Genomic DNA, 27,614 nt, shown 5'->3' on the forward strand with positions numbered 1-27,614 from the left:
CTGATGAAAAAAATGGAGAAAAGTCACTTAAAGGGAAGAATGGTAATTATTCAGAATTGGAAATCATTAAGTGGGGAAGGTCTAGAAAGCAGTTTATTTAAACTAGAAATGTTAAGGAAAACAGAGCAAGATTTTATTATACATGTTAGAACAGAGCTGATAGGCTAGCTCAAACATCTGCAAATTCATAATACTGGCTTTAGAGAAAGGTATTATCACATCTTGGAGTATTTAAATTGATTCATACCACATAAGAGCAGACTTCAAATTGCTTCTGGATGATTAGGCTACTAATAAAAAAAAACAAACAACAACAGGTAGATTTGATTAGCATCTTTTTATTTGATGGCAACCTATCACTAGGTTTTTTCTTCTAATACAAGCATTCTTGTATTTGAAGGGATTCAGTGAGGTAAAGTAGTGAAACTATTATGAAAGGGTTAACAACAAGGCATCAGATCGTACTCTTTTTCATTCTGTTTCCTCAGAGGAAACATTTTCATTGAACACAGATGGATTTGACAGCAGCTTTACTTGTATATAATGATATATTTAGATAAATGTGCTTCCAAGGGAAACCAATTATTTTTGCAAAAGTCTTTTGAATGTAAATTTACTTAAAGCTGAAATTACAGTGCAGGTAAAACGTGGGGGTAAAACAGTATTTTGACTTTTTCAAAGTTATTAGAACTTTAGAAACAACTCTAAAAGCTTCTGAAAAAGGTTGATGAAATAAAAAACACATAAATGCACTAAGCCAGGCTATTATAACATAGAAGTAAGAACTACCCTAAAAATTACATGCCATTGGTTTAATTTATCTTGTTACAGTCCTGGCTCTTAGGATAAGAGGTATCAAATCCATATGTTTTTGGTATTAACTGTAAGTTGAGCAAGTACCTTATATGCATATTTGTATACAATGGAAGAAATTGACATCGTACCATACCGTCTGCAAAGTTAACACGGAAGGATTTCAAGCTTAAATTGTTTCCCTGTCATTCATGAAGACAGTCTTAAGTTCCAAAATAGTACTTTATCACAGGAAAAATAGGTTTTCCTAAAAATTTTGTCTAAAAAAGTAGCAATAGAAGCAGCCTGTTCTTTGAGTAGGTTTATATCACCTTTGTCCAGGTTCCAGGAAGGTATTTGGTGATAATGCACTTTTTATACTGAACGTATCTCCACTTGATGAGTGTCGAGAAGTTGCTTTTCCACCTATCAACAAAGTCTCTGCTTCTTTTATTTCCATAGCTCTTTTGTAAAGTTCAGCTGCCTTCTCAAAATCTCCCCCTTCATAGCTTGGGAGAAAAGAAAAACAAAGTTGAAATAAACACATAAAACAAGTCTCACCCTTTATTTAAACTGAAATGCACACCATGCAATCAACAAGTGTAATTAAGGCTCTCTACTTTCCTAATAAATACCCAAGTCCATATGTTTCATTTTATCCACTGACTTTTATAGTAATTTGATTTTATAGGGAAAGAGCAGATCCAGATCATCTTACCTTAACACAGCCAAGTTTTTCAGAGTTTCCCCTACACGAGGATGCATATGGCCAAAGCTGTCTTCATAAATCTTTAGTGCACGTTCATAAAGAGGTAAAGCTTCAGTCTGCTTTTTCTTTGGGTAGTAAGAAGTTGTTTGTTACAAAAGTACATTACATTTTTTTGTTTGTTTGCCCTACACAGTATCAACACATCCTAGATACAAATTCATGTATATTCAACCAAAAAGCTGCTTTGTGTTCTCGATGCTGTTGGCATATGAGAAGTATAATTGAGACTGTCAAAGCTACTGGCTTTTACTTGAAAATCTCATTCCCATTTGTCTGTTCATATTTCGGGTCTGGTTTTGCTAGGCAGTTTTGAAAATCTCAGTCTACATACCATAGAATTCTTAGTTGCCAAATGCAACTCCTTATAATTCCTTAATTTTATCTGAAGCAGCTTTAATTACTGCTTAAAGTCAGGTAGGCAGATTCCTTCAATTTTTTATAATGGATCCTAAGCATTTGTAGGTCCTATATATAAGGAGATCTCTTTAAAATGCAATTAAGTTACTTTGGTATCATTTAGATGCAAGTCATAAAAAATCTAAGATGGGAATAATAAACATGTAAGACATGAAGAACTTACCATCTGACAGTAAAGAACAGCCAGATTCACCAAAGCAGTTGCTACACTAGGGTGTTTGGGGCCAAATGATTTCTGTCGAATTTCAACAGCTAGTTCATACAGAGGAACAGCCTTGTCGAGTTTTCCCTACAGAGAACACAGAAAAAACAATTTGGTTGTCTTAGTGTATAAAAAAGATTTTACCATCACCGTTTTTAAATGAAAAGGTTGGAGAAACTGTAACTTTAGTCAATTCATAGTTGTATTCTGCACAGATTATTTACTATGAATATTTATTGGGGCTTTCCAAAATATTTTCCAGAATGCTGAGCATATTCAACTCCCAGTTAATGTGTTTCATAGCTATGTCTCTTTCTTCCTTTTTTTATTTCATTTTCTTTCCACAAGTGTCTCATTCAGAAGGCTGTTAAAAAGAATTTTCAGTTGTACTTTTATCCAAGTAATTTGCACCATTTACACCTTCCTCCTGCCATAAATGAGAGCAGAGAGCTTATTCTTAGACCTAAAGTGCTGAAATTTACTGATGATATGGGAATGGTAATGTAACTGCCTTCCTTACCTTTGGTAAGTGGTGGCTGCATCATGTTCTTTGGAGCAGCTGCAGTGTTTAATCCAGTTTTGAGTACCTGACACTTCCCATTCATCACGCTGAGACCTTGGTTTCTAGCCTGATTTCTCTAAAAATCTCCTAACATATTCCAACCAGTTTTCATGTAGATTATTTTTCCAAGCAAATATGTTTTCACACAGAATCACAGAATCACAGAATTTCTTGGTTGGAAGAGACCTCAAGATCATTGAGTCCAACCTCTGACCTAACGCTAACAGTCCCCACTAAACCATTTCCTTCCAATTTGAATCAGCACGTACACACAATAACCAGCTATACTTCAAAAGTATGCTTAGGTTTTTATCATTAGAATGGGAATTCTCATATTTAGCAGCAATGGCATTTAATACTGCAAACTTTCATCTAATAATGGTTCGTTGTAATTGCAAAATTCAAATCAAATTTTCTATTTTTTTTCAAAGCATCACCAGGCCACAATCTAAAGATGATCAGTAATTCATCTGGAAAAAATACTTATCTATAAATAATTGTCATTTTCTATACCTGATTCTTGTCCCTTTTCTTCCTCTACTCTTCCTGTGTCAGTAGTTCACCATGAATTTTAATTTATGCTCATTCAAACTAGAAAAGAGCTGTTAGACCTGCATACTGAGTGCTTCTGCAGTTTCTAGCAGCTTCAGAATTGTAAGCTGAAGTGAGCAGAGAACACAGAATTCAAAACCATCTCATGCACATATTCATAAAATGTTCATAAAAAATGATGAAGCATGGAGAAGTTTAGACTACTGTTACTTTCACTGAATTAACATAAGCTGGAAGTGGCTTAGTCATGCAGCTTATTTGGGAAGTACAGTCTCCCTCATGAGCCTCAAGTGAAGCACCATCTCCATCACGAGCTTTTAAGTTATTCTCAGTTATACTCTAAAGACTGAGGACATCATGTTAAAAAACAAAAACCAAACAAAAAAACACATCACTATTCCTACACCACAAAACATGATTTTCCCATCAAGTCACGTCTCATTAAACTCTTGTATATGGACATCATGTACCAGACAGTAGAGAAATCAAATACAGCTGGCAAGAGCTTCTCCAACTGCAACAACTGCACTAGCTTTTAACCAGATCAGAAGTTCTCCTTCATGGCAAATACCAAGCATGCAGGACACTGAGGGCATTACTCATAAACGGCTTACCTTTAAGCAAAGTGTGTCTTGAAAACACTACCGGGCTTTTTGGCAACAGACTAAGGCCACTTGACTGTACCTTTTATGCATGTGTGTACATTGATAGCTGACACAATTCCTATGGCCCACTCTTTTTGGACTGACGACTGTAACAAGGCAAGGCATTAGCCATTTTAAGCGACGTGTAAAGGTAACAGGGTGGTGCTTACCATCTTTTTGTACAGCACTGCCAGGTGTTTCACTGTGTAAGCCAAGGAGGGATGATCTGGGGCCAGAGCTCTCCTCCTGATGTCTAAAGCTTTTTCGTAGAGTTCCTCTGCTTTGTCATAGTGCTTCTTCTCATTGTACAAGGCTGCCAGATTGTTCAAAGACTGCGCGCAGTCTGGGTGGTCAGGACCCAGGACTCTCTCTCTCATTTCCAAGGAGCGCTTCAGAAAAAGCTCTGCTGTCCTACAAAGCACATTTATTAAACAATATTTTAAAGCTGATAACATCTGTACAACCTAAAGTGACTGCTTGAAACAGAATAAACTCAGCCTCGGAAATTGCAGAAATACTGACATCTGGCAACAGACTTTCTCTTCTGGATAAGCAAATGCCACATCAGCGTTTCATTTAAGCAGTGAGGAGCTGTAAATCCCAGACACAGCACTGCCGTGCAGGCTAACCATAGGAATGTCAGACAGAGATAATTAATTACTCCAATGTAGTACTGGAGCTCCCCGGTACAGGACTGAAAACCCCGTCTAGCAGATTTTAGTAAACATTACACTAATCCCACAGCTGCTTGTTTCTTTAACTCAAGCTATACCTTCTGTGCAGCTCCTCACAGCTGTCAGTACTTCCACAGATAAAGCAATAGTGGAATGTTAGGTAAAGGTTCAAACCCATCACACAGTTTTGCAAGTAACTGAAAAGAATGTAATATATATTACAGGGTTCAGCAGGTAGCTTTCATACCAAAGGAGGAAAAGACTGGAAAGATGCTTGACGTGATGATCAGACGATCACGTGTATTATATGTGGTGAGATAGATTCTCGTAACAGAAACTGTCTGGAAGTGACAGAGTGGAAAAGACTCTCTCTAATGTCACCATTCAAGTGTTCCTCTATCAAAAGCACACGTTTCATCTCACTAGTACAGTATGCTACTGTTCCATTATGGATTTGCAGTAGTTCCCCAAACAATGGCTGATTCCCACAAAATACTGGCAGCATCCATTACAACTAGGTAGTTTGTCATCCTGACAAACACACAATTTTGTGTGACTCTATTCCCAGCGAGTTAGTTCAGTAAATCAGAAAAATCCATTTCACATTAGAGAGGAAAAGACCTTACATAGAACCATACATTCAATTCTGAAGCTCTTACACAAGTGTCAAAAGGTGTTCTCTCTACAGAAAGACTAGAGGATGAAGTGTGATACATGGCAACTGTTAGTGACACACCCTTCTGCCACTGATTTCCTTCTAACTGTACTAAATGATCAAAAAATTCGATCTTGGACTTGCTGTGATTCAGAACAGATGCACAATAGTCATTAAAATGACTTAAACCTACGCTAGAACGAGGACTGTACTTTCACTTACCCATGAAACAGCAGAAATACGTTTAGTCTACAAGTAGTTTGTGTTGGACAGGAACTACATATGAACAGCGTGGAATAAAAAATGATCCTGTATGAGATTAGACAGAAAGTGCTCCTCTATGATCAGTCACTTTGTGTGACTTAATCAGGGTAAAGTGACAAAAACAAACACACTTTTCCAACAGCGGTTAAAAACCAAGGCTTTCACTGTAAAAACAGAGCATTTAAAGGACATGACGATCCCAAATTACAATATACTGTTTGTAGTTTTCCAACAGCTACTGCTAACTTAAACACCAGATATAGGAAGAACATAAGAACACTTCCAAAAGTTACTCTGTGCTTTTTTGCTGTGCACTTTCTTCCTTTCCTAGAAAGCTTCAGTTCAAGAGAGGAAGACATACGGTGACTTTAGAATTCACTCACAACACCCCCTTATAGACTGCTTTGTGGACTGAAGAAGCTGGTGAGAAGAATCACTAACCACGCAATCAGAACTGCTCTGCATCTTTTATTCCCCTTCTTCAACACCCCTGCTTATCTGTACCCGCTTTTAGAGCACCTTCATGCTTCTCTGTCATCTTTTGCCCTGAAAAGGCCTGCAGAGTAAGAGCCTGAGGATTACATCTACAGTGAAGAAATACTTAACTCATGATTTATTGTAATAGTGGCAACTTAAGTGGTGTAAAACATCAGTAATCCTGATGTTCAAGGATGAACACTACAAAGGAAGGTGACAAGATAGTGAAGCTGACTAAAGTAGGACATATATTTTGAGAGAGAACTGATATTTGCAACTAAGGTTAAATTTAACAGTGGAACGCCAATTCTGAATGCAGGAAATTTGCTGAGTTGTTAATACATGCTCATAGCATCAACTCCAGAAAATATGAGCGAAAAACAGTAGAATGAGTCAGGGACACCACCATAAAGTGTATTTGACCACGTCTCTACACTTAATGCTAGTTCTCCACATTTTGTTTTCACGTATGATCCCTGAGAACGTTCAGTGGATATGTCACAGTGAATACAACTTACTCAAGATTATTCTGCAGGTAATAGAGGACTCCAAGTTCATTGAGGGTTCGAGCATTATCCGGTGTATCCTTGCCTAACGTGAGCTCTTCCAGTTGCAGGGCTCTTTGACGCAGGAGAGCAAAGCCACACTGCATACAGCAAAACTCAAAGTAAGTCAACCAATCACCGTTACTATTACTGCATTTTACTGAAGACAGAAAAGCAGAAGACAAGTTTGTGCCAAAGGAGAATGATAATCCTACTTAATTCCTGTTCTCAAGTTTATAAACTCAAAGCAAAAATCACGCAAGTCTCCTATCCTAAATAATACTACAAAGTATAACTCAAGGCTTCACATGGATCTCTGTAAAACAAGCTGCCAAACTAATGCTTACATGCAAAAGATGTGCGTGCAGCCTTTGTTACACACTCTGCTTTGTCCTGATCTTTGCAGTTTTAACAGAAACAGTTGTGCAGCAGAGCTCATTACAAAAACAGTAAAAATCCTTGTTATCCACAGTCCTTTGTATTTGAGCACTGTGGAAATAGCAACATTTTTATGGCTTTTCATAATGTTCGCTCAAGCTACAACTCGAGTTCTGGGGTCACTAGCTAAACTCTTATACTAGAGGCTCTACATGATAAGCAAACCCTCAGCTCAAGAATGACCAGAAAAACTCTGTAGCTGAAATACACAGGGGAAAATAAATAAATAAATAAGTAAATACATCTCAGTATGGCACATAATACTGTTACTGGGATTATCCAGTGCAATAAGGATTGTATCCAATAGTATCTGTAGAAGAAAGGCCTGTTATCTCCACGGAACACCTTTTTCCCATTGCCATTTTGATAGCTAAATGTATCATTAATTCTGCACCCCCAAAATGTATATACTCACTTATTTCTTTTCTACCTCTCAACTCCTTAGCAGTTGCCCTGATTCATCTCCATTCCAGTGGAGTTTAAAGGGCAGTCACCAAAGCAGCTGCTAACCCACTTCACTAACTATGCCCTCAGTTATCAAAAGCATTTGAGAATCAGATTTGTCAGCTCTGCACACACACGATCATCTTTTTAACAGAGCCACAACATTCACAAAACATCAAACATTTCCTTACCAGACTGCCTTTCCGCCTTGCTGCTTTCTGGCGTATTTTGAAGGACTTTTTCCTCAACTGCTCAGCTTGTTCATATCTGAAAACGGTTATTTACTGTGTTAGAAGAATGCCAAGTGTAGCTGGGTATTCTGGAAAGCTTCTAAGTTACTTAAGCATACAAATCTGAAGAGAAATTACGAATCTTGCAGGTGGGGGAAAAAAATAAAAATGAAAATCACAGTTTTTGTCCAAGATAAAGAACATCCAAAATGCTTGGGGCCAGACAATCACAGGATCACAGAATGGTTTGGGTTGGAAGGGACCTTAAAGATCACCCAGTTCCAACCCCCCAGCCATAGGCAGGGACACTACCCACTAGATCAGGTTGCCCAGGGCCCATCCAGCCTGACCCAGAACACCTCCAGGGATGGGGCATCCACAGCATCTCTTGGCAACCTGTCCTAGTGCCTCACCACCCTCTGAGTAAAGAATTTCCTCCTAACACCTAATCTAAATCTCCCCTCTTTTACTTTAAAACAATTACTACTTGTCCAGTCATTACTGGGCTGAGCAAAAAGTTGCTTTCCATCTTTTTTATAAACCCATTTAAGCACTGAAAAGTTGCAATGAGGTCACCCCAGTCTTCCCTTGTCAAATGATGCAGTTACTCCATCCTAGAAGGCCACCAGATTGGTCAGGCACAATGTGCCCTTGGTGAAGCCATGCTGGCTGTCCCGGGTCACCTCCTTGTACTGCATGTGCTTTGACATTGCCTCCAGGAGGATCTGTTCCATGATCTTCCCAGGCACATAGGAGAGGCACCCCAGTCTGTAGTTCCTTGGGTCCCCCTTTCTACCCTTTTTAAAAATGGGAGTGATGTTTCCCTTTTTCCAGTCACCAGAGAATTCACCTGACTGCCAGGACTTTTCAAATATGATGGAGAGAGGCATGGCAACCCCATCAGCCAGTGCCCTCAGGACCCTGGGATGCATGTCGTTGGGCCCCATAGACTTTTACCTGTTTGGTTTCATCAGAACCTGCTCCTCCTTTACCTCTAACTTTTTAGTTTGTTGAAACACTAAGCACAAAAGTCAGCCCTTACTGGATGGCTGCTACAAGAATACAGAGGGGCTGCTCACTTCTGCATTGGGCGTAATGAAACTCTAAAAAAGAACTACAGAAACAGCATGGCGTCAGGAAGAAAATCTGTTAAGTTACTTCTATGTGAAAGAAAACCACCCCTGTAGCCAATCTTACTTGTTCTGCTTTTGGTACAAGGTGGCAAGTGCATCAAGTTCACGGGCTACCCGGGGATGTTCAGCTCCATAAGCATTTTCTGAGATTTCTAGTGCCTGCTTATACAACTGTTCAGCATTCCCAAACTTCTTCCACTGAACATAAACTCCTGCTAGCTGGTGAAGTGACTGTGCCACCCTTGGGTGGTCTGGATCCAGTGCAGTCTCTCGAATCTCCAGAGACCGCTGCAAAGGAGCTACAGCCTGTAACAACAAAGTTCAGAATATGATGGCAGCAGGTAACATCCCATATGTTCCAATAATTTAACAGCTGAAACAGAAAGCACACACTGAGCTCTGCTTAATTTGCCTCCTTGCTGTTACAAGTCTCTAAATGTACTCACCTGACTGAGAAGACCTAGGTCCTTAAGAAACCGTCCCAGAGTCTCATAAAGATCAGCCAGGCAGATCATACTTTCCTCTCCCTCACAGCTTTTTTCATATTCTTTCAGAGAGTCAAAATACTCAGCTGCCATAGAGCTCTTATCTTTCCCAACCAGCTGCCAGTAACTCAGCAATTCTGCAAAATGTCCCCTGTTTTAACAAGGAAATAAGAAGCTCATCTTATCTCTGACACCTCTCTATTCAAACTGATGCTATGTTAGAAGAATAGGGCCATATGCATGAATTTTGTCTTTATGCCATGGAGTGTCTACAGAGACAGCCCATGGAGACTGCCGCATTTCAACAGCGGTATTTATGCCTTTACCAAACCCCCAGTTGTAAGAGAAAAGAAAAAAATACATGATTTATATAACAACAGGGTCACCAGTGCATTACCATTTCAGGCTCTACTATTCAAGTGCCTTCGATCTTGATCTATCATTTTCTGATTTACATTTTCAAAGAAATAATTATTCATGTGCTTGACAAAAACAACAACAACAAAAAGCCTCTGAAATGTTTATACCCGCCAGAACAGCGGCCACCTTTGTACCTTTTGTAAAGGTTCTGGGACACAAAGAGATTCAAAAGACAGTTGTGTAGCTTTTGCTTGTCACCCTGCTGTTGGAAGAGCCAGGGAAGTTCATCTGCACTTCTCCAGGTCACTCGGTCTCGACTATTGAAAGAAAAGCCATAAAAGTAAGAACTCGGAGTCCTAATACTACTCATCAATTTGATGTGAAAACTAGGCAAGTATACAGTTGCCATACAAGAATGTCTAAACAGACAGAGTACTATGAAACCTATACGCTCTGTTTTTTCACATCTTCATTTATTTTCATCTCAGAGGGCCCTGGAAATCCCCAGTACCCCACTGGAAGCTGCTCCTCCCTCCCACATACGCTAATTTGTGTCAGCTAGCAGAATTGCAGCCCAGAAGCACTGTCCTTTTGTGCCTCCTTTCCCCACACACTGTGGCCCTGTTAGCTTTGTTACCCAACAGTGCATGCTCTGAGATGCAGTAAATAGTAGCCCACAGCTGGGACACACTGATGACTGTAAATGCAAATCTGTTTTAAAGATGGACATGAACTTGTACGCCTTTCAGCTTATTGCTTGCTAAATACAAGGTAGTCTCTTGTCTCTTCAAGCTCCAAGCAACCTCAAATTTCTCAGCATTTACTAGGTGTTAAAAATCTACATGGGGTCAGTTACCATAAAATAAATGATTTATTATAAATTCATACCCCATCTTATCACAAGGTAACTTCTTGGCATGCCTATTCCCCTCTACAGTCCTCAATCTGTTCCAAGACTAAAAAGCAACAGATCAACAATAAACTGGTCAAATGACAATTAGGGTATTGTAGGGTTCTACTGCCATGATAATTTACTAAACTGAGTAGGAGGTATATAAAGGAAACAAAAATATCCATGAGGCATAAAGTCTGCAGTTTAGCACATCTTGAGGAATTATGACCTACCTCAGCTGCATGGTGAAATAGTCCACTAGTTTTTGTCTATAGGCAGAAATAACATTTTCACCTTCTTCCATGTATTCTAATCGCACCATCTCCCAAGCCTGAAAGAGAATATCAGTGTGGGTAAGAGAATGCATTCCATTTGTTTAGTAAGTCACCCTTATTAAGTCAGGTAACACACAGGTAGCTATACAAGATTATTATTATTTTTTGTTAAAACAAGTCTCATGTTATAATAAAAATCTTTCAATGCCAAAAGCAGTACAAACATTGTCTTATATTATACCAAAGCTATGGTTATTCAGGTAACATCCCTTCCCTCAATTCAGCTTGTTTTTAATGGAACTAGTGTTTTCCAGGACACCTTGAGTTAACATGTGATAGGTCAGAAGTTTCTGAAGGCTCGTAATGCCAGGTTTTCAAGTGCTGAACTATACTGACCAATAATGGTTACACAGCTGTAGTAGTTTTCAAGGTGATTCTAACATCAGTCCAGAAGTTAAGGAAAAATGATGAGCAAACACAGATGAAAGACTACCTAGTTAATAACAGAAGCTATCTCAGGGACTTGGGGTGTCATAAGGCAAGGATTTGTAAGCAACTTCTCAGATAGAAAGGGAAAATGAACTCTGAATGTAATCAGGTGTGAAGTTGGGTGAATAAAAACAGATTGAAAAGCCTCCCACATTCACAATAATATGGTCAAAAGTAGAATCTGTACAAAGCTTTTGCATTGGTGGAGTTGCACTTCCATGTGTTTAGAATTTTAAAAATTACCTGGAGATGCTGGAACTTCAGCAAACCACAGCCATATGTCAGCAAACACATTTTGTGCAGGCTGTGAACAAGCAAGGCTAACACTGCAGAAGACAGTTCAGGATAAAGTTCCATCAGCTCTGATTCACTTATACCATTGTGGCTTACACCAATGACACACAGTATCTGTGGTAAAGCAGAAAAAATAGCTTACACAGTTAGTTAGCAGTATTTGCTGCAGGTCTCAGATTACTGAAATCCAAAGAAAAACATCGTGCATTACCATCTATAACTTTATACACCAAGGGAAAAAAAAATATTTATTTAAATCCTTTCCCTTTTCTATCCTCAAAGAAAAATCCTCAGTGTTACTAGTTTAATATTCTAACACATAAAGCACCAAATGGGACAAATAACTGACATATGGGACAAACAAATGGTTCCGTAGATCTTCCTGTAAAACAGTTTGGAGAAAAGGTAACTCCATTATCATAAAAGACTTCAATCCAAGTAAAATATGCTGAAGGTCCCATGCTGAGAACACCAAAGAACTTCTTGCAATTGTTGAGTATGTCCTAATTCAAAAAATGTTCCACTAAACAGAGAAATTCTGTAGAAGCAAGAAGAGGAATCAAAAATCTAATAAGCTGTGCCCTATATTCACAAGATACCATACTTTGATTAGATTTACTAGCTTAATGTAGTTAATCACTGGTTCAGGGGACCAAAGGAAGGGCTGATTCTACATCACATCATAGTGGAGAAGTTCTGTTTTGTTCTGAGATAATGATCTAGTTTAAGTTTAACACAGAGAAGTCAGGTGTTCTGTACTTACGCAATACATAAAATTAGATTAATACAATTTCCTGTCTAATTAATAATGACATAACCTCTGAATCATACATATGAACTAATCTAAATTAGTATTTGCTTTCAATCTAAGAAAAACTCTTTACAGGAAAGAATATATATTTCCTGTAGAAATCATTCTCTGCTTACCTCTCTCAAAAGACCTTTCTCCTTATCATTCCGCAATGATTCTTGAATTGATCTCAGAACAAGCCTGTACAAGGACACTGTGTCTTGGCATTGGAAACACTGTTGAAGGGTTTCATCAATATTTCCTGCACTTCCAACACTGAGCAGATGGACAAAAAGGACGTGGTTTAGCATATTATATTTCACTGAGCATCATGAACTGAAACTATCAAAGAGCTCTACATCAAAAATGCTCCAAATTTTCTATTGGGTTTCTAAGGTACAAAGCACCAGGCAAGATTAAGACCAAAAGAGGTGAATTTCTTAAGCCACCTGCCATCACATTCTCTGATTTTTCTAAGTAACTGCAACATTTCTATTTTCAAGAAAAAGTATGTTGCAGTGTTCTTTCCTCCAGCAGGAGCACAGAGTAAGAACACCAGGTTGGATACAGATAAAACCTCACGTTGCTGTTTCACCTAATGCACTTACAAAGCATGTTTTCAAGATCAATTAAGCATTCTAGAACACAAAACAGAAACAAAAAAGAAAGAAAATCACCCAGAGTAAATTATGATCTTCTGTGAGTCTCTAAATTAGAAATGAAGCCTTCTCAACAAGGTGAAGTCTAGGTTAATACTAAGCCAACACACTTAAAAGTATTCTGTTGCACAAGAGGGAAGATTAATTTTCTCCACAGCAGAAATTACACAGCAAAATACCATACGCAGGATGTTAAACTAAACAATTGCTGAACTCCCTTTCAGCCTTAAAATTTATGAGGCAAACTATCTGGTACATCAGTAAATACAGCAGACCCGAATTAAACCATTTAATGAAACATTACCAACATTCTCCAAATGCCACTAAAAAGCATTTAAGTAACTGATATAGTTAGAAACCAAAACAAGAGAAAAATAGAAGAAAAACAGAAGAGCTGAAGTCAGAGCTATCTGAATTCACTTCTTATCAAAATGGCAGAGATTATTTACTCTCTGATCTTTCCTCCCATTGCATTCCCCAGTCAGTCAAGGGGGAAAACTTCATACACTGCTCTCCTGTTTTTTCTTAACAGGATTCACTCTATATTAAATGAATGTACTCCAAAATACTACCAAACCTACTTGCAAACTTCTAAACTAGTGATGCGCATAACTGCAGAATCATCTGTACCTACCAAGCAATGGTTTTGCCCAAAAGAGTGACATACAAAGCATTGCAAGTTGTGGCAGAACGACAATGTCTCTCAAGCTTCTTCTCCTACAAGATTTTAAACAAAATCTGTGAGCTCAGATAAAATTAACCACACCAATACAAAGTTCATCATTTGACAAGAAAATAGACGTTTTAGATATGCTTCTACCTATAAAATCTGAAGAGTATGACATGAAACTAGTGCACAAAATACTTCGTGATTTACTAGCCATAATACAAGCTAAAGTTTCCCTTCCAACTTAGGAGTAAAAGGGTTAGCATCTACTCATTACATCTCTAAAAACGAGAACTACCACACGGCATTAGTTTTCAAAGCAACGAGGTAAAATACTTTTCCACTACCTAGCCAGTGTTACATTATTATGCAATACTAAACCTTTCATGATTCTAAAATGAAAATGTTTACAGCAAATGTGTGTGACTGTACAGTTTTCCCGTTAATAATTTACACTGTTCCATCTGTGCTTCAGTGCTATGAGCCATGAGGGAAAAAAAAAAAAAAGTCAAGATGTATGCTGAACAGTACTATTTAGTTAATTAAACAGAATACTTTCTCCTGGCAGCTGTACTTATTTCATCTTTCCATGTTTTCATTAAAAGTTATACTGGAGTTAGGTACTTCAGAAGAACTACAAGAGACATACCTGCTCTTTAGTCAATTTAACATTCGCAGAGTTACATTCTGCACTAATGAGAGATTTAACATCTTTGGAATTCAGTGGATCAAGATGAAGAGTGGGCCACAACCTTTGGTAAAAGAGAACAAAATTATATTCAGACCTTATTAAATAACACACAAAAGGAGAAGAAAAAAAAATGACATCAAAGTTCTGTGGCTTTTTAAAGACTGATACCCAACCAGTAATTGAACTTATTCCCTGCTACTAAGAAATTCTAGTCATCACAAGCCAAATTTCAACTTCTAGCGTTTTTCTGGATCTACAACACAGTATTGCAGTTCTTGATGTGCACGTGACTGATCCTCTCACATAGAGTCACGTGGGTAGGTCCATCTGAGTAAAACAAAAATCTGGTTTCCCAACAGGTAAAAGCTGCAATTGCAACAGAGAAGCTTTCCTCGTCCACAACAGTTGCAAAACCTTATCTATTGATTACATCTCCAGGCCTTAATAAGTCTGACCATTTGCTCTTAAACTAGTAACTGTAATTATTTTAAGCAAGGCTATTGTGAAACATCTCAGAAATGTAACGTACCTCCAAGCCTGTGGACATGTTTCTACGTTCACTGATACAATCACTCTCACGTTCACTGGCAGAGGATCTATCAGCCATTTCATATGCTTTTCAGCTTGCTTAAAAACAAATTTTGATTATTTAATACAAGAGTTGTTCAAAACAAATGCCAGGAGTTGATAGGCTTCATTAATTGCACAGCTCAGAGAATGGAGTATTGAATTCTCCAGTGTTCTTACAAATTGTTCACAATCTGATTCTTGAAACAGTACTAAACGATCCATTAATACTTATCAGCACAACTGAACGTTAAATAAAGCAGACAGAATACTATTGTTAAAGTGTTCACCTCATAAAAACTGGGCAATTTACAGGCCCAGTTTGTTGCTGTGAGCTACTTATATCTGCATAAATAATGTACCTGGGCTACTCAAAAATAAAGGTGTTCAGGCAAATAAAATTAAAAACAAGCAAACAAACAAAAAACATCCATACAATACAAATTTCACCTATAAAACTATTTTAACTCATCTGCACTTATTGCATATTATTTTTACATGTGCTCTTCACAGTAAAGCAAACATTAATATTTCTGTTACATAGATATAGCTGAACTTATTACAGTAGTGCAAGTTTATTTTGGACTGACAAATGACAAGTATTTTGAAAACATACCTGTATTTGGTCAATAGAATCAATAATTATAATTATGCTGCCCTGATGGCGTGCAGAAAGTTTCTCCAGCCAACGGGGAAATTCTTCCAGAAGTTTAGCTGGATCCAAGGTCAGCGGTGACACTAACCAGGAATGTTGCATAAGCTGCAGAATTGCAAACATACATAACAAATTCTACCTTAAAAATCAATTAACAGAGTTGAAGAAAGACTTATAGACACAAGAGAAAAAATTAGCACACTCTTGGGATAATTCTAGTCAAATTTACACAGGATTCTTTTCTACTTTATGTTCTGCATTTGCTGGCTTTCTACAAATAATATTTATTGAACTCATTGCATATATTCTAGAGAGAGAACTAGAATTTACAAAATGGACAAGGGATCTGGAGACTTAAAAGGACTTAAAAGCTGCACAGGTTAAAAGAGGCAGACTTCTGAAATCCATGAGAAAATTACAAGGAACACACAATTGATTTCATTTATCTAAAGGTTTTAATCCTGTGAGGTCCTTTCTGCCACCATGTGGAGGAAAAACAAAGCTCAGACCCTAGCAGAAAAATACTCCTCCTTTATTTCCATACATCCCACATATATTTACATATATTCTGCAGATCTAACACAGTGTAAAAATAACTATTTACAGAGACTAGTCTAGGACCGATACCATGCCAACTGGCAAATACAGCCTCAGGTTTCTAAACACATAGAACAGAAAACAGCTGCCTCTTTCATCAGCCAGATGGGAAAAAAAAGTTTGGGAGAAGCTTATATGGCTTTATAAGCCATCAAGATTGGTCACTTCAAGCATAACTATTACAAATGTCCCAGAGATACAATTTAAGGGATCTTCGCTCAGTGCGTAGGATCAGATTCCCTCCTTCTATAATGCCTTACACTTTCATTACCCCTAATGGATGTAGAAAAACCTGTAGAAGTTTTTCTTTAGACATACGAAGACAATGTCACTTTCCAAGGCATCATGCAATGCAGGGCATGTCATTATGTAGCATACCTTCAAAGTAAGGCGTTTAATTATCAATGCAGATTCTGAACTGGTAGACATGGGCCTCCCAACAAAGTGGTAAAGAATTAGAGTGTTTGGTGAATGTTTCTGTTGCAGCTGAATCCTAAAGAGAAAAGAAAAACAAACAAACAAACAAACCTAACAGACTATATTTCTGCACATATAACTCAAAAGCTATCAATTTTGCCAAAGGGGTAGAACGTCTGAGCTAGAAGAGGTGATCAGCATTTAATTCACAAAATTGGGTAGATGTTTTCTGAGCTATAATTGAATCTTTTATCTGTTTCCATTTTTGCTCTCCCCAGTATTGCTAGCCATTAACAAATGGCTTTCATGGCAATGAATAGTCACATGATACTGAGCTTGTTAGAAGTAATGGCACTATCAATTTATTTTAATGGCAGCAATCCTATCACAGTCTACAAGTGACCATAAAAAGCATTCCTATGATAAATTATTGAATCTGATCTTTCTTTCCCTTTATTTCAGTAAAAAAAAAAAAGTTGCACTACCATTTTGACAGAAGGAGAGATTTCCCAGAACCTGGTCCTCCTGATACAAGCAGAGGTGGAATTGGAGCTGGTGCTGCTACCAGGTCATTCAGTCGTTCAAAATACTGTAAAAGAGACACAACCATTACAAATACTTCATTGTTTAAGGAAAAAATATACTGCTTGTTATTGTAAACTATCTAAACACTAAATGTATGTACAAGTTTATTAAAGAAAGGTAATAAACACTAAAATATAACACACTATAAATTGAAAGAAATTTTTTAATGAAACAAACCACAAAAATTATCTCTTTTGAAGAAAATGTGAAGTATATGAACATTTTTTCCAAAACTTGAGTTAATAGGAACTTTCAGTGCTAATAAACCAAACTGAAATTAATAAAGTTAAGTATTTGGGTGCTATGTTAATTCAGGCTTTCCCCCACACACACCATGTCCCATCTACTCTACTGCACTGGGTATGTTTCTCAGGACAAAGCCTTCTTACTTTGCATCTGCCATGACATAATGAAGCTGCGAAGTGTGTGCACACACACATACACACACAAAACAAATCAAGAAAAAACCCACACACCCTTCATTCACTTAGGAGAAATATTTTGTCTGCAAACAAGAAGTGGCGGCACATTAAGATACACATACATATCTTTTCTTTTAGCATTCCGTTTTACTGTTCTAGTATAGTAAAGATGGCGCAATCCTCCAACCCCTTGTTAATATATGAGCAGTGAAAAAAAAGAGTAAGATGTGCATGTAACATAGGGATCCTAATAACACACTAACACAGAAACTGCATCCTTACATTACATCATACCATCAATATTGCCCAATTTAGCTGTGATATCACTTTCCATGACCACTTCAATGTTTTTTCTTCCTACATTCATTACACTTTCTCTATGTATACACCTGTTCTTGGCACCCTCATACTTTAAAGTTTCAAAAAAGTTATTTTACACTGACTTATCCAGCAGCTCTTTACTTTTAACTTTCTGATGTTATTCTCACGTATGCATGGTTGTACGATGAGGTTAAATTTTTCATTACCCATCTGCAGAAAGCCTAACTCCAGGTGTCAAGACAGAGCTCCAATTTCCTTCAAAAAAAAAAGACATTCAGAGCTTTTCCTATTGACACCCAAAGTCTAGCAGGAGGACACTATTTCTGGCACAACATTATGGTGCTTTTCCTCAGCGTAGAAACAAAAACTACTTCTTCATCAATACCATTCAACAAGAGGCAAACTGGCATCTCTCCCAGAAAATAAATATGCCATCTACGTAAGACATATGTCTTCTTCTAGCCTAAGGAGTAGCAGCCCCTAGGAGGCTCTCAGACACAACTTCTTTAATAGTACTACATCTTGCCTCACAAGAGATGGAAACAAGTGATGGCTTTCTCTTCATCCATATACACTTCCAGTATACCTACTTTCTCGAATCCCAGCTCACATGTTGAATTAGAGGCTTGCTGGAAAGCTTCCATCTGTTCTTGTTCATCGTGTGCATCCCACAAGACATCACCAAAAACTTCTTCTTCAGGAGCAGTGGACTCTTCCTTATTACCCAAATCTTTGCCTTCTGGTTCTGTCATTTCACAGCCCAATATATCCTGAGTAAAAGAAAATTCCATTTAAACAACTACAACTATAAAACTTAGAAGTACGGGCACATATAGCATTATTCTCAATGCCAGTGTGTCCAATATGCTCATTCTCTTTCATGCTGGCAGAGAAGATAACTAAAGGGGCTATTAGATGAATCCACTTGAACTTTAAATACACGGGTCTCAATACACTGGTTTTAGTCTTCTCTAAGTGGAAGCAACTCACAATAGGGAAGGATACTGAGAATCACTTATGTGATCTTTCATTATCCCAGGATATGGAACATCATGTTAACAAAGAATTTAGCCCAACACTAGATCCCTTGCTCTGTTGTTTCTCCTGTTCATAAAAGCACTGCTTCAGTTCAGGACATTTTTTCCCCACTTTAAGTTTTCCTTACTCGCCAGGTATGAATGATAAAACACAAGAAGACCCTTTGAGTTACACTGAACCAGTATATAGCAATCATTGACAGTATCTGAGATCATAAATCAGAGAAGGAGCAGAAGAAGATGAAATGCATCAGGTACCCTACCTGTTTAATTATCTTTTCTACGCAAGTATAGATTTTGTGTGTTCCTTCCTCCACACCTCCCACATGATCAATCATCTGAAAAGGTAAGTGATAATGCTTGAAGCAACTCTGAATCTAACTAGGAACAATATTTAGGACTTCCAACAAAAGCTTTTTGCAACACATTTAAATTCCATTGTATTGTACTCCTTAGGTAGGATTCACTTTACCTAAGCATTAAAAAGTTACACATTTAGTCTCAGCTGTTCTTAACAGTCCCCTCCACAGGGAGAGATAATAGTCAAAAACAGATCTGATGCCTATGAGGAACCTCTCTAGAGGTATGCTTCTCTCTTCAGTGTCTGGAGAGGGACCTTAGATAAATACCTTTGCCATTTACATGGCTAAATATAGATCAGAAATTCCATCCCTATAACACAAGGACTTTTTTTCAGTAAAAAAGCAGTGGGATTTTTTTTCCCCACTAATGAAAATTTCACAATCTTCATAAATTTCAGATTCATCCTGCTCATATAATGAGTATCCAAAGCAATAAGCATAATGAAATTTCTCCAAATATCTGGGACTACTAGCTCTTGATCTTAGTTACAGCAAGAAAGTAAGCCTTTCCAAATTCAACAGCCTTTAAAATACCGTACCTTTGCTTTGTTCACACAAGAAATGTGCTCAATTAACTGCTGCACTGAGCCTGAGCTGACTCCATCATCATCCATTCTGTGGTATATCAGACGGGGTTTTTCTTCGGGATTTTTCAAGAAGGCTTCTTCACAGTCCTCCAACAAACAACTAGATTGGAAATCAGCATTCTTGTGCTATATTACACTGCTGTAGTAAATAGCTCAATCAACACAAGCTCCGAAGGTGGGTTTCACTGCAAAATCTAATTCAAAAGTCATATCTATTTACAACAAGGACGACCAAATATTTCATCCGAGAACTTAAGATAAACCCTGAAGCATAGAGCAGTTACATGAAAAATGTATGCTACTTACACTATAAATATTAAAACTATTAATTCTTTGGTTAATGCTTTGTAAATTAAAAGCTGATCTTCTGTCATATCGATAAGCAGAGTGAAAAATAATTGTCTTGCAAGGAAAGAACACAGAATCATGCATGATTAACAAGCATCATATATATGTTTTGCTGTTACTTCTTTGAAAGCTGTTCTATTCTCTGAAGAAAGAATATACATTACAAGGAAAGGTCCTGTAGTGTTCGTGAGACATGGGATAGTTTCTTAGTATACAGTAGTTGAAAAGCAGAATTAAACTCCTCCAATCTCAAAAGCACCCGATATGTGTGAAAGAATTGATTCCATGGATATCACACCCAGCAATCTATTGCTGTTCCACATAAGGAACAGTACAACTTGGGGATGCTGACAGTAGCAGAGAGGGTTTCTCTGTCTTTTTCTTATTTTCTTCATATGAGCACCATGAGCTTCATCAGAGATTTTGTAAGAGAAATAAGTGAGTGAATACTGTTAGCAGATTTTTTTTTAAACACTTGTGACCCACACACATACCACTGGGTTATTTGGCAACAGTGTCCCCTTGAGGAGCAATGGGTCCTCAGCAGCAGACACTCTTTGTCAGAGCATAAATGTATGGTAGTTCTAGCCCAATTCCTCTAAGAAAACAAATCAAATTCATCTGTGGTACCTTGCTATTCCCTCATGCACTCCACTGCTATAAATCTTACCTATTAGTGCTTAAGCCAGCCTTTAGTTCTCTGGGGAAACATGTTTTACTTACAGAAACAGTAGGTCTAGTTAATAATGCAACAGCTGTGAAATCCCCAGAGATCAAAATCTACCCCAAATATGAAACTTAGTGCATACCAGTATTTACAGATTTATACTTTCATACAGATGTTTTGGAATGACTATTCCATGATCCTTAATGTTTATGTTTTCTAATCTCTTTTTTCAGAGGAAAAAAAAACAAACATCAAAACCATCAAAACCAAACTCTGGCTAAATTCCCAAATACACCATAGAGACACAATTCTAAAAATATCTTCAGTTCAGTGTTTTTCATTTAGCAATTTAAATTTCTTCTTCTAGAAGATTAGGCCATAACTTACCAAGCAAACAGAAAACATTGCACCACCGTGTGTCTTAAAACATCACGAGTTTAGTAAATTAAATTAGTAAATTGAATTGTAGAAAGCTAGCATAAGATACCACAAAGAAGAGCCATGAAATTAGTCCAAAAAGGTGAGAGATAGAAAATAATGCGTGACAGAGTAAAATCAAGGCACGTGTAAGGATAAATAAGTAAATGAAAAACACTGAAGACATTCACGCCAGCCGTGTGAGGGAACAGCAGAGAGCTGATCTTGGAAAGCAAAGCATTTCCTTATTATGAAGGCATCTTTCATGCTGAATTTTAACAGAATCTAAAGATATAGGAAAAAGTAAATGACCAAAACTGATACGTTCTTTCAACTGTGTGCACTAGTAAACCTAAAGTTTGAAGGAGTATCATTTAGGAGATAATATCTTTGGAACTGTACTGAGAAAAGGATCTCATACATTCTAATAAGCTATGCACTCTGCATAAATTACCAATTTCCATTTACTTTACCAGTCTGGAAAATACTTACCTCGGCAAAGTTAGATGTAGGAGCAAAATGACTAATGAACTTTTTTCAATTTCCCATTTTCTTACATCCTTAAAATGATTTTCATTTTCTGCTGGAAAATGAACAACTTGAAAGAAGTAGCCCATTGTCTCACAGGTTCTTTGAAGTTTTGGTGAGTAGTTCTGAAAGCAAATTTGAAACTGCTTTAATACTAAATCTGTATAGTGTCAAGGACCTACTAGATAAATCCCCCCCTTTTTTTCCCCTCTATACAGTTTCTTCCCCTGAAGTCCTTGAAAAGACTTTCTCTGAATTCACTGAAATTAGGGTACAGCTGCTAGAGCTTTCAAGAAATGTTGGACAAATTTCTGATAAGTATCCCAGTGGAAACAAAAGGTTTGTGAGGTACTCACTCTAATGAAGATCTCCACTTCTGGTTGAGTCTCATCAGTATTAATAATAAAACATCTTACTGTGTTACTCCACAGAGAGTGAGAAAACAGAGGAGTAACCTGCAATAAACTAGCGACAGCAGCATCCCAGTCATCTGCCGATAAAAAAAAAAAAAGTCCAGAGATCTCCACATCTGATTACACTGGATGATGGATAAGTCATCACCTCTTAACATTATTAATACTAAATTTTATTTAAAATAGTAGTAACATTTTTACACTATTTTTATTTTTAGAAAATTGAATTTAGAAAACACATACCATCTGATAATACCATTTGATAATGCGGCAAAGCAATATTGTTAAACGTGTATTATCATTAAAATATTTCATTTAAGATAGCATTGATGAAATGTACGTACAAAAATCTAGTCAATAGCTGTAAAATAGATAAAATATGCAGAAATAAAAACACTTATAATCAAACTCTTTTTTTTTTTCTCAGATCTACATGTATCCCAATTAGACCATGTTAATTAATGACAGTAAAACATTATGGGAAGTGCCTCTTCTTGAGATAAAGTCAATAGCCTTCTATATTTGTACTGTACGTCAATTCCCTACTGAAGTCATGAATTTTAAAACTTTCTTAGGCTCTCCATTTTGTGGTTGATCATTCTTTCAAGCCAAGAATAGGCTTCCCTTTCAGTACCACCTGGGACAAGGGAAGGTCTAGTATAAGAAGCTGTCACCATCACAGAGTAGACCCTCCCCTTCCACTTTGCAGGCAGAGATGTCTGAATCAGTGCTTGAAGGACTGAAGAAAAAAGGGAGGAACAGCAAAACACGAGGGATTCCACACCAGGACAACAGTGGGGGAAAATAGAGAACCTGAACCCCGTTTACAATAGGCAGTTTGGGAAACAAAGTTCAAAAGCAACAATTATCGATAACAAAATATCTATCAGTGATTCATGTAACAAAGCATACATCTTGGCCTTGCAACCAGATTTAAATGAACAGCACCCTAATCAGAGTCAAACACTATGCAATATCCAGCAAGAAAACAGAAATATAGTTTATGCTAATACCAATGTAACGTTCAGGAAGTTGAAAAATTGAATCAAACTGGAAAAAAAGAATCTTTGCAGATACTGGAAGAGGTAACTATCTTCCTTAATCAACATGAAGAACAAAGTATTTGGTTTATTCACAAATAGGCACTGTTCACTGCTGTTTGCTAAAATCACTACTGCACGTCGTAGTTACATACATTAAATGCAACGTGGCATGTACAACTACAGGTTCCTTTTATTTTGCAAAGGAGCTTCCCAAATAATCCTTTAGTCAAATTATCTAAGAATGGACAGAAAAAATGCCATAAGCGCATACAATCCCAGCAAAACAGGCCACTATTACTTACCTCTGTTTATATTTGCAAATGGTCCCTCAACATCTATGGAGCTATGAGCAAATTCAGGCCCTCTGAAAGACTGCTGAAGCTGCATCATACTACCCATGGATGGCTCGCTTCCCAAGGCTCCTCCAGTCCAATATTCAGATTGTGCCCCAGCAGCTAAAAAATTGAAAAGAAAAAGAAAGACAAACAAACAAAACCCCTCTTAATTATCATTTAAAAAGGTAAGTAATCACTCTTAAATATTGCAGCTGAAATCTGAAATCTACTGTCACATGCTACCGATCTTTTTTTTTTCTCCTTTATCAGATTTGCTCACATCCCCATGTTCTGTAGTTCTAAATGAGTGTTTGTCTGAAGTTATTGGGAAACCATCCTCATAAAGGATGTGGTTATTTGCTATTACTTGTTATTACTTGGATTGCTCACATCTATTGGGTTCAAATGCTGACTTGGATTACAAATCAGTAAAACAGTTCATAGTATTGCTGCAGTCATTTATACACATCACAAAATTGACAGCTTTTGTTCAGGAATGTTCTAGAGCTGAAAGAATGCAAAGAGGCTCTAGGTCAGGATTGAAATACATTTTCTGTGCTATGTGAGACAACTTTTGCAGCATCTCTTCATGAAACACCTGGATTACACTTCTGCCAAATAATCTTTAGTGGAGAAAATTGTGAAAATGAAAGACTTACAGAAACATAAGCAGCATGAATTCAAAAATGAATTCAACACAAAAGGCCAAAAATATATAAAAAAGATTATCTGTACCACTACAGGTCATCAGATGGACAATTACTATGCAAGGAGACAATCAGTGCATTTTGAAAAGTTTCTGGTTTTAAACATCACTTATTAATATTGCTGACAAGATGTGATTGTTGATATATCTCAGTAAGCAACACACATGTTATGCAACAGCACTTGATTGCAGGGTTTCCTCAGTAACCCTTCATGGTGCAAGAAGTAAATGGTAGCCATCCTTAACAGTGTCAAGATGTTAACTGTCTGCTACACTTACTGCTCAATTTTGAATCAGATACAACGCCACATAAGTGATCACATACCTATCTGAATCCGTCCTATATTATCAAATACCTCTTATAGAATATACAATGCTTTGCCTTTTACATCATAAAGTTTGCTAGAGTTTCCCTTCCAAAAAATTCTTCAATGAAATCACTCTTTTGGTCAGTTCATGTTTGTTAAATATCTAACTCTGCTACTTTGAAAAGTACAGTAGCAGAGATTGGGATACTTCTTCATCCATGGTTTTAAGTCTAAGATTCCCTCTGGTTTCAGTTGTGCTCTTCTGGATCCTTTCGAACATAATCTCTCAGATCTAGAATAAGAAAGCTCAAAAAAGTTTGGAAGAGACTACAAAACTCAGAATTGTTCAAAGAATGATTTAGAAAAAAAAAAACACCAAATCACTCTGTCTAGACAGTGCTCTATTTTCTACATTGATTCATGCATAAGACCAGAAAATCGGGTTTTCTCACAGTATAAACTAGGTTTGTAAAGGCTTTTATCCTTGGAAATATTTTATGTTGCTTTTCAAGCTGGATTAATAAACAGAAGATAAATAGTAAGCCTTGTGCTTTACTATTCACAGACTTCAGTCATGTTTCGACACAAAATGCTAGGGATGAAATTCTTACCTGTAACATCTGTACAATTGTCATCAGAATCAGACTCTTCAGGATCAAACACTTGGATTCCCTGGGCCTGAAGTCTCTGAAGTTTTGCTTCTAGCTCTCGTTTCGCCCTCAGTAAGTCTTGAATCTCATTTTCTTTAGTTTCTCTAAAAATCTACAAGTAGAAAAAAACATAAGATTGAAATACACACCATAAATCTTTTTAAATTCAGTATCATGTTCCTGAATTCCTATTATGTGTTCTCAATTAGAAAAATAACTCTATAGCATTGTTTTAGCAGGGAAAGGCACAGAAATGTGAACAATAAGCCTATAAATGAGCAGAAAGCATAGTTTAAAATATCTAATTTTAAATTCTTACCATTTTTAAGCTTAGCATACTGTTCTGAATGTTAAGAGTCTGCATTAGTATGGGAAGCTCATTAAAAATGGCAAGTAACTTTCTTGACCTTTTAAAGTTTAGTGTCTTCAAAATCACTACAAGTAGTAATTTTTTTCAAAGGTTCCTTTTTATTTTTTTCCAAAAATAGAACACAATTAAATATCTCTAGCTGTCCTGTTTTTAAAATACTGTCACCGTAAGGGGAAGAAAACAAGAACCTAGATTTAAATACAAGGAGATGAAATCCTCTTCAAGTCTCAATTTCTTAAATGAAGTAAAAAAAAATCTCTTTTTATGTATCTGCTAAATATGAACACCTGATAAAGATATCAAGAAGCTTAAAACAGTGCAAAACCAAGGCCTATTGCCCTGCTTTGGATGGTGAAAACATCACCACCTGCAGCAAGGGAAAAGCAGAGCATCAGCTTGGCCTTTCTAGCAGCCAAAATAGATGCACCAATACACGTCTCTTCAATGTAACCTAGAAATCTTAAAATGCTAAATACAAATATGCATTGAGAAATAATAAAACTCTCTGTTTATATGTTCCTTCAGCACGTGTCAGTCTGTGGTACACATTTTCCTGTCACTGTCAGGTATCAAAATTGCAAGAATCTATGTTGAAATAATACAGGAATTTAGCTGAAAATGCACCACTGAATATTCTTTTTAGTATTTAAAAGGTTGTTTTCTATTTTTTCTCTGTTTTACAGGGAAGTAAGATTATTTTGAAGGAGATAAGCAGCTACAACCATGATACTGCAATCTTTTTAAGGTGGAAAGGTCCTCGTAAAAGCTGTTGGAAAGGAGTTCATTTGGGGAACGTGACCAAGTAGTATCTTTATCTTTTTTTTGATCATTTTGTCAGGGAAGGAAAAGTCAAGCCATACCTTAAACTGCCTTTTGACCTTGTCTCGATCATGTTCGAACGTTGCAGCTCTCTCCATGGCTTGGTATTTCGCTTCTAACGCGCATTCTTTCTCTCTGAGTATTTTCTGGTAAGTTTTCTGAAGTGCCTGAAAACATTTAACACAGTGTTTTTGTCTGAGAGTGCAGAAGAGCCAAGAAAAAGCCTCAGCTTGTCAAAAACATTCACAAACGGGACAGTGCCAAGCCAGCACCCTCCAGCTCTCCGTGAGGCAAAGGAGATGCGGAGCTCGGTCCTGACCCTAGAGCCACACCTTGGCCACACCTTGACGGCTCACCAGGGTGGCGTGAGGCCATGTGCCACCTCCCCAGCACCCTGCCTTCCTCGGGAAGGGAAAACCATCGCACCCCTCGCCACAGCTCTCCCGTGAAGCGGGGTGAGGAGGCAGCGGGGGGCTACCTGCAGCTCGGCGCGCAGCCGCTTGTTCTCCCTGTCCAGCTTGGCCTCCTTCTTCACCATGGAGGCCACCTCGTTGTTCTTGCTGACGCGGAAGATCTCGTACTCCTTCTTCAGGCGCTCGTACTCGGCCACGCACTCCAGCTCCTGCACCGAGGCGGTCGACTTGAAGCTGGCCCCGATCAAGCCGCCGGGCCGCGAGCCCCCGACCCGCCGCAGGGAGCCGCGCAGCAGCCGGGCTTTGGGCTTCACCTCCACCGGGATCTCGCAGGCCTCGCCGCCGCCGTACGTGTCCTCGATCACCTCCCCGACGCCGCCCGCCGGGCTCACCAGCGACGACGCCGTCCCCATGGAGAACCCCTCGGGTTAACCCGGGGAGGAGGCGCCGCTCCCGGAGGCGGCCGCTCCGCTGCCCTAACCCCGGCCCCCAGCCCCTCAGCGCTCCTCCGGCCCCGCCGAGCCGCGGAGCCCGCCCAGCCCCGGGGCCATGGCTGGCTCCTGGCGGCGGCCGGAGGAAGGGAGGGAGGGAGGAAGCCGCCACAAGGGCCGCCTCCCTTTTTCTTTCCCTCCCTCCTTCCCGTCCCG

General features: G+C 38.1%; 1 protein-coding gene across 1 annotated transcript; it reads right to left on the reverse strand.

Moving 5' to 3' along the window:
- Positions 1 to 322: 322 nt before the first annotated feature.
- On the reverse strand, positions 323 to 27,614 carry NPHP3 (nephrocystin 3). The gene is made up of 27 exons (XM_068674553.1): positions 27,033 to 27,614; positions 26,596 to 26,721; positions 25,327 to 25,477; positions 23,669 to 23,821; positions 22,267 to 22,400; positions 21,875 to 22,035; positions 19,903 to 20,050; positions 19,265 to 19,339; positions 18,555 to 18,734; positions 17,122 to 17,225; positions 16,598 to 16,712; positions 15,584 to 15,727; positions 14,930 to 15,027; positions 14,359 to 14,461; positions 13,677 to 13,759; positions 12,521 to 12,659; positions 11,543 to 11,707; positions 10,769 to 10,866; positions 9,838 to 9,960; positions 9,245 to 9,434; positions 8,863 to 9,104; positions 7,627 to 7,702; positions 6,527 to 6,654; positions 4,109 to 4,349; positions 2,142 to 2,267; positions 1,511 to 1,626; positions 323 to 1,301 (listed from the first exon to the last, which is right to left on the reverse strand). Exons 1-27 carry the CDS (start codon positions 27,378 to 27,380, stop codon positions 1,121 to 1,123), a joined length of 3,948 nt encoding a protein of 1,315 aa, XP_068530654.1. The 5' UTR covers positions 27,381 to 27,614; the 3' UTR covers positions 323 to 1,120.

The sequence above is a fragment of the Anas acuta genome, chromosome 2 (genome assembly GCF_963932015.1).
Source record: "Anas acuta chromosome 2, bAnaAcu1.1, whole genome shotgun sequence".
NCBI classification, from domain to species: domain Eukaryota; kingdom Metazoa; phylum Chordata; class Aves; order Anseriformes; family Anatidae; genus Anas; species Anas acuta.